Source organism: Gavialis gangeticus, unplaced genomic scaffold, assembly GCF_001723915.1.
Source record: "Gavialis gangeticus isolate Ggan-Ray unplaced genomic scaffold, GavGan_comp1, whole genome shotgun sequence".
NCBI classification, from domain to species: domain Eukaryota; kingdom Metazoa; phylum Chordata; order Crocodylia; family Gavialidae; genus Gavialis; species Gavialis gangeticus.
In genome coordinates, this window is record NW_017728996.1 from 45,380,228 (window position 1) to 45,387,797 (window position 7,570).

General features: G+C 45.4%; 1 protein-coding gene across 3 annotated transcripts in view; it reads left to right on the plus strand.

Moving 5' to 3' along the window:
- Window positions 1-7,570, plus strand: part of TMEM266 (transmembrane protein 266) — a 254,377-nt gene that overhangs the window by 157,637 nt on the left and 89,170 nt on the right. For all 3 annotated transcript variants that reach the window (XM_019504414.1, XM_019504412.1, XM_019504413.1), the window contains one exon: window positions 4,429-4,583. In XM_019504414.1, coding sequence (XP_019359959.1) covers window positions 4,429-4,583 — 155 coding nt within the window. The remainder of the gene's footprint in view (window positions 1-4,428; window positions 4,584-7,570) is intronic.

A 7,570-nucleotide genomic window follows, 5' to 3' on the forward strand; every position in this document is an offset into this window, starting at 1 on the left:
ATGCATCTGTAGATGCACAACAAGGTGCGGTTAGCCTTACTGACCACTTCCTCACATTGGCAGCTCATGTTTATCCTGGAGTCAACAATGTCGAAAATGACCTGTCCACCACCACTCTCTGGGTGCGACCATTTAGCCAATTTGCCACCATCTGACTCTGTAGGAATCAGTGCCGCAGTCACCAAGTTTTTTTAAGAGAATGTGGTGGGAAACCATGTCAAAGGCCTTCTTAAAGTCCAGGAAGATGACATCCACCCCGACACCCTCATTCAGGGACTTTGTGGCCTGATCATAGAAAGAAACCAAGTTAGTAAGGCAAGACCTGCCTTCAGTGAACCCATGTTTATTGCCACTGAGCGTTACCTCCGCTGCTGGGCCCTTGGAGATGTGCTCCTTGATAATTTTCTCAAAGGTCTTCCCAAGGACCAAGGTAAGACTGACTGGCCTATAATTGCTGGGGTCCTCCTTTCTCCCCCTCTTGTAAATAGGGACCACATTGGCCAATCCTCTGGTACCTGGCCAGTGCCCCACAAGTGCTCATAGAGCCGTGCCAGGGGCCCCGCCATGACTCCCACCAATTCCCTCAGCACCCTCGGGTGAAGAGCATCTGGACCTACTGATTTAAACATGTCCAGCTCCTCCAAATGTTCCCTAACTAGGTCGTTCCTGACCCTAGGCATGGCGGTGCCTCCCCTGGGTCCGTCCGCAATTCTAGTGCGGGAGATGTCCCTGTCCCTGTTCAGGAATATGGAGGCAAAGAATTTGTTAAAGAGGTCAGCTTTTTTGTTTGCCACAATCACCAGATTGTCAAGCCTATCCTGTAGGGGTCCCACGTTACCCCGTGCCGCCTTCTTACTTCCTATGTATTTGAAAAAGGACTTTTTATTATCCTTAATTCTGGTTGCTAGCCCTAGCTCCATCTATGCTTGGCCTTCCTAACAGCCTTCCTGCAGTCCTGAGCAGTGAAGGTGTAATCCTCCTTGGTAATAGCCCCTTGCATCCACTGTTTGTACACCTCCTTTTTTGCCCTCAGGCATCCCTGGATGCCTTTGCCGAGCAATGGGGCTTCTTAGCACTTCTGCCCCACTTGGTGCGCATTAGGACTGACTCCCTTTGAGCTCAGAGGATCGTCTCCTTGAGGAACAACCACCCGTCTTGGACTCCTATCTCAATGAAGCTCAAAGAGCCCAATGCCTCTCCTACTAACCTTCTTAGCTTACAGAAGTCAGCCCTCCTGAAGTCGAGGACCTCTGCCTTGCTGCTTGCTTTCACCACCCTGCACTGGAAAGTAAATTCCAGCAGATGATGATCACTGTTGCCCAGGTGGTCGAGTACCCACAGACCATCTTTTTGGTTCTAAGATGGCACCCCCCCCTCCCAAAAGGAGTATTTCTGGGGGTCAAGGGGAGAGACTTCTGGTAGCAAAGGTCAGGGGTCAGAGCAGAACTTCCGGTCCCATTATGGCATCCAGGGGGCAAGACAAGGGGTGAGGCTACCCATGTGGCCCTCAACAGCTCACCAAAACTTGTTAAATGGCCTTTCACCAGAAATAATTACCCACCCCTGAGCTAGGGGGTGGTTGACAGACTGGCACACCAGTCAGCCCCATATTCTCCTCTGTCGTGTATCCCAGGAATGAGCCTTGTCACTCTGAGGATGTCTGAGCCTGTCCTCCCACATGAGACTGGGTCCTGGGTACCCACATGGGCTGAGATCAGGGTTTTGTCCCTCTAGTATGATCCAAGCCTGCATCTGTATCTATATATTTTTGTTGGGGTATCTGGGGATCCCTACCCATTTAAGGCTATCTGAGCTCCTCTCTATGGTCCTATGAAGAATTGTGTGTGTTTGTTGAGGGCAAGGGGGGGTGGGGAGGGCAATGATTTGAGCTTTTCTCCCAGCTCATCCATTCTCATCTTGGACAGGAAGAGTTCTGAGCTCCTTTCTCTGCCCCCAAGAGCTGATATTTGGCATATTGCAGACTGGCACTGGGGAGGAGGTGAGAACACTTTCTGCCTCAGCCATGCCTTTAGGTGCACACCCAGCACCGCTCCTAAGGTAGTTTACATGATACCCATGTCTAGGTTTAGGGCACATGAGCAGGGGATTGGGTACTTGACCATGGTGCTCCCTTGCACAATCTGCAGGTGGTGCAGACATACCCTCTGTAGCTTGACTTTTACTTGGCTAAGGTTTGGAATTTACAGCCCCTTTGAGGGAGCTGTGCTGAGCATGCTATTCAGCAAAGAGTTAATCTGTTCCAAATTCTGCCACAAGCTTTTCTTTTTCTTTGGTTCTTTTTCTATGCCTCCATTTCTCTGCCTGCAAAATGGGGGAAGAATATTTTACACCAACTTGCTGTGTGTGAGGCTTAGTTCATCTCCCTTTGTGTAGTGTATTGAAAATGTTGAGCACCACTGGTACATATGATTAAGGAGAATAAAGCCAATGGCCAAAACAGATTTTTCTGTAACAAATTAAAACCTGCTCAGATGACAGGAGGCTGAGGGTTGTAGTGAACACCTGTGCCCTGGTCAGAGGAAAGTTATTAGGAGGGCACTCAAGGAGTTGGTGTTAGAAGCACTTTCTAACCCTTGTTCCACAGGGAGTCTGATTAGTTCTTGATGTTTCATCTGTTACGGGGATTTCCTTGGGAAAAAATTAAGGATTGTGGATCAGACTTTCTGTGAATCTCCTAACTGTTCCTTCAATGTTTCCAGGCATATACAGAATCCTTTTTTGCATTCACTTCAAACATGTATGCATATATTTACTTGCTGTGTGCTAATGTACAGAGTTTTACATATTCAGATAGTTATCTAAGCAAAGCAAAATTAGCCTCTATAAAACCTGAGTAATTGCACTTTGTGCAGATAAAATGCACAGAGGCTGGGAGGAGGAAAAAATCCATCTTGCCACAGGTGGTAGGGTACGGCATAATTATTGCTGCTTGTGACTGGAAAAAAACTGTCAAGTTCTCCACTGTTACATGGGTTGTTAGAACCACTGCATCCACTTAGGTTAGGGACAGAAGTTATACATAAACATATTTAAGTGATCAGAAACTGATTTAAACCTGTAACAGAACAAAAGTTCAGTGCACGTAAACCCATTTCAAAATGGCTGAAACTGGTTTAAGATGTACCTGGTTGAACGTAGTATCAGACTTAACTGATTTGGATCAAACCGGTTTATGAAACTTCTGTCCCAGCCTCACTCCTGGTTCAAGTTAAATTGGGAGTCCCCCAGCATCCCAGCATGGTTTCCAGCCCTGGGCTGGGCTGTACTGTCTGCTCCAGTAGAGAAGGGGGGGCCTGCCCCCCACCCCTGGCAAACTCCAGCTTGGGTCTGGGGCCAGGGAGGGGGGTTAAAACCTACCTTCCCCTGAGTATGGAGTTGCCCTGCCGCTAAACTTACTGCAACTCACTGCTGGCTGCAGCTGTGGACTACAAATCCCAGAGGCACCTGGAAGCAGGAAGAGGAAGTGATGAGCAACCCTGGAGAGTCCTGCTGCTGTGATTGTAGACTATAAATCCCAGAGACCTGGGGGGCAGCAGGAAGGGGAAGCAAACACATAGCTCATGCTGACTTTATACCAGAGAGCCAGGCTATAGTGCCCCCTGCCTTCTGGCCTGAGCCACTGCAGACATGTGGCTGCATTTTCTGAATCAAAAGTAAATGTGTGGCCAGTTGTTTCTCAGTTTAATCTAATCTTTGCATCTCAGACTAACCTACAAAGACTGAATCGATTCAGCCTTGGGCTTTTTGACTGTTTGTACTTAGCCCTTATCCCAAAACCTCCCTTTCCCAAACCTCCTTTGCTGGTCTTTATGACAGTATAGAAGCTACTGTGGCAAGCACCATTGCACATCTAGTTTGGAAATGCTCCCCATCAGTCTGTCACTAGATAAGTAGCACAGCTATCCAAGACCATTAAACTCACTTCCACAGGTCGTGCCACAAGTGTCATTGTTTTCAAGTCTAATTGCAAAATATATCTCTTTGCCCTGCCCTTCACAGATAAAATCACATAATACATATATCAAGAAATATGCATGAAAGTTTTCCCCTGGAGGAGGGGATTAGAAAAAGAAGCACATCTGAGAAGTGGTAGTCACCTTTGTACAGTTGGGAGGTACTCAGATACTATGGTGTGTTTCAGTGATATTGCAGGTACAATTAAAGATGCCCATTAAATAGAGGATGGTGTAATTGATATGTGTAAGTAGGATGTTACTTAACACTAATTTGGAAAATTTGATGAGAGAAGATTCTAACATTAACAAAGAGACCAATAAAAGTAAATGGGATTTAGAAAGTCTTTGAACTTTATTGATGGCTTCATCTGTCATTTAGAGTCCATTACTCTTTACCTCTTCCTTTCTTTCTCTCTTTCTCCTTTTTTTTCCTCCTTGTTTATTTCCTTAGATCTAACTGGCTAAAACCGTGCTGTGGTAGACGAGCAGCTGTGTGGCAAGTATTTTTGCTCAGTGCAAGTCTCAACAGTTTCCTGGTAGCCTGTGTAGTATTGGTGGTGATTCTCCTGACTCTGGAACTCCTAATAGATATAAAGCTTCTCCAGTGTGAGTAGTAGGTTTACGTTTTTGTTTTTAAATTTTTGATCAAAGGAAATTATGCTTACCTTTAACTTGTTCTTGGTTCTTTTTGGACTAGATAAAAATATTTACTGTAATTTTAATACAATGGAACCCTGGTACAGTGAAGTCTTCTCCAACCCCAACTGCCTTTCTTTGCAGAATAAAGTCATCATGAGACAGATTTTCAGTGTTACACACTTTATCACACTAGCAAACAGTCTGCACACAGGCTTTAGGAAAATTCCCCTCCAATCTTTATGCAGAAAACAGGTCATTTATGCAGGTGATAGATGTCTGTATGCATCATTTTCAAGTTGTTCATTTACTTCCATCCATAAATTTTTGCTGGAGCACTCTGCTATCTCTATTTTTAATTTCTCTCTAAACAGTAACTGGAACTCAGGATGCAATGCTGAAACAATTCAGTATATTGAAACAATTAGAACTTTTATCTAATTCACTAACATGATATAAAGAAAATAACTGTGCAAGAAGAGTTTTGCTGTATTATCAGAGTTCACTCTACACAGGTTCCACAGTATATAATTGTTTTAATTGTGGTATTTTGTTTTCTTGGTTGATCTGTTCTTTCACTGTTCTCCCTCCATCTGTTTTTTGCCCTGTCACACAAACTTGCCGGAATTTAAACACCAGCTACAAGTTTTCCTTTGCTAACTATTAAAAGGCAGCCTTTAAAAAAACAAAACTTGCCTATACACATGTGGACATCATAGATATATATATTGAAATGACAATGAAATGTTTAGACATACCAACAAACAAAAAATTATAGCATTAAAGACTATGTGCCTGATTATTTGTCTTCTTTCCCCTCCATTTGTATCTACCTCAAACTCTTCAGAGAACATGATATCCAAGTTCAAACAACTGCATCACTTATTTGTGAGGCTCTGCAGCCCTTGCTGACCCAACTTCTGTGTGGCCTAGCAAGTCAGGAGGTTGAACTAAAATAGTTTTCCAAGTTGTGGATTCAATCTTTAGTGCTAGATTTTAGAAAGATCCCAAATGTATTCATTGAAAAAGCACTTTTGTAAGTCACCTGTAAGCCTTTTTTGTCTACCTAGAGTTGTTCTTGTGAAAGCAGGGTAGATTTGCACCTTATAGACTAACCAGAGTAGATTATATATATATAACTCAAGCTTTCATGAGCTGAAACTCACTCAGATGCTATTAAAGGACATACAAAAGCTGTGTATTAGAGGGAGAGAAAAGTTTGATTACAAAAGCAGAAGGGAGGGGGGCAGTGCTGGGAAAGGCAGACATGCAAAGAATAAGTCCATAGGCGCAAAGGAGTCAAAAAAAAGCTAATCCAGGTAATGGAATAAGAATCCATAGCCCCTATTTAAACCATACTTAACACAATCCAGTCTGTTGTTGATTTATTTTTCCACAATTTCCTGTTCAAATTGCTTTTTAAAGGTTTGCTATCTGAGAACAGCCACTCTCAGGTCAGTGATGAATAAGCATGTACAGAAGTTGCTTTCTTCACCATTTAAATAGCTTTGGGTGTATACAGAAGTGCTCCATGCAAGTTTAAAGTGCTGTACCCATAAAGCACTTTAAATGGTAAAAAAGCAACTTCTGTACACATGCTTTATTTCCAAGACTTAACAGAACTTTAAAAATGGGTACAGCATTTTAAATTAACCTTTGCTAAATGAGGTATTAAATTTGAAGCACTGTATTTTACAGCACTTCAGCAACCTACAGCGCTTTAACTTCTGTATGCTGGTCAAATATCTGGTGATTCCACCAGGGGTGGCCCGGGAGCACTAGCCAAGCCTTTAAAAGCTGGCAACCCCTCCTGCTCCCACCAGCCAACTAAGATGGCAGTGATCAGGCCAGATGGGACTAGGAGGAGCGGAGAGGGGAGGGTGCATCCCTGCTCCTGGGAGCATGGCTCGCTCTGCAGCTAGAGGGGCTGGCTCTGTGTTGGAGGCTGACAGGCTCTGTGGAGTTCACTGGGGGAAGGGGGCTGATTCAGGTCTGTGCAGCCCAGGCTGGAGAGGAGCACTGCCACCAGCTCCATGCCATCTTGCCTAGGTGGGAATCCACTCCCTCCCAGCACGGTATGACACAGTTGGGAAGAGCCTTTACGGTCTTGGATGAGTTATGGAAGTGTCCGGGCCTGGCACGTGTTGGGGAGCCACATACCAAGAACATACCACAGAGCCCCAGAGCAGCCATGGCTGGGGGTCTGGCACAGTGCACAGCACCTGGGCACTGCCTAAGGGGATCTGGGTCCGGAATGGCACCTCTTCCCTTCACCCCTCTACCCTGCTTCTGCCAGCTCTCCTTTCTGTTTCTGTGGCTGGGGTTTTCTCCTGCCCTGTGTCCAGCTCCACCTCCACTGGTCTGCTGCTGTCCACAGTCTCCTGCAGTGAGAGGAGGCTATGGAGTGCTGCCTAGTCTGAAAAGTGCAGGGAGGCTCAGAGCTGCCCCCCCTTCCCCTATACCAAGCACTCTGCTTCGGTCATGTTTAAAAGTACTGTAACTTTATAGTGCTATAAAAAGTGCTCTAAATTACAGTTCTGTGAAACATGCACGGAGCTCTCCAGTGTCCAGGCTAGTTAAAGTGTTCTGCCACAGGTCTGCATGTAGCTGATGTCAGATCAGTGTTCATTCATTCTGTCATGTAGGAATCACCCAGTCTATCCAGTGTAAACAGCAGAGGGGCACTGTAGGTGATAGACAGGGATCCTGGTTTTCCCTGATAAAAAATCATAAATTCTTTGAAAAAAAATCGCAAATTCTTTGATAAAAACCCCAGAAAACATGATTAAAACAAAGGCCCCCCACAGCCCTGCTGGTGCCCCTTACTTCCCCTCCCACATCCCCTGGTTCTCCAGATGTCCCTCACTCCCCCCACAAAGTCCCCACAGCCCTACTGGTGCCCCTCACCCCTCACCCACAGTCCCTGTGTGCTGGCAGAGGGGTCCCCAGCTGAGCAC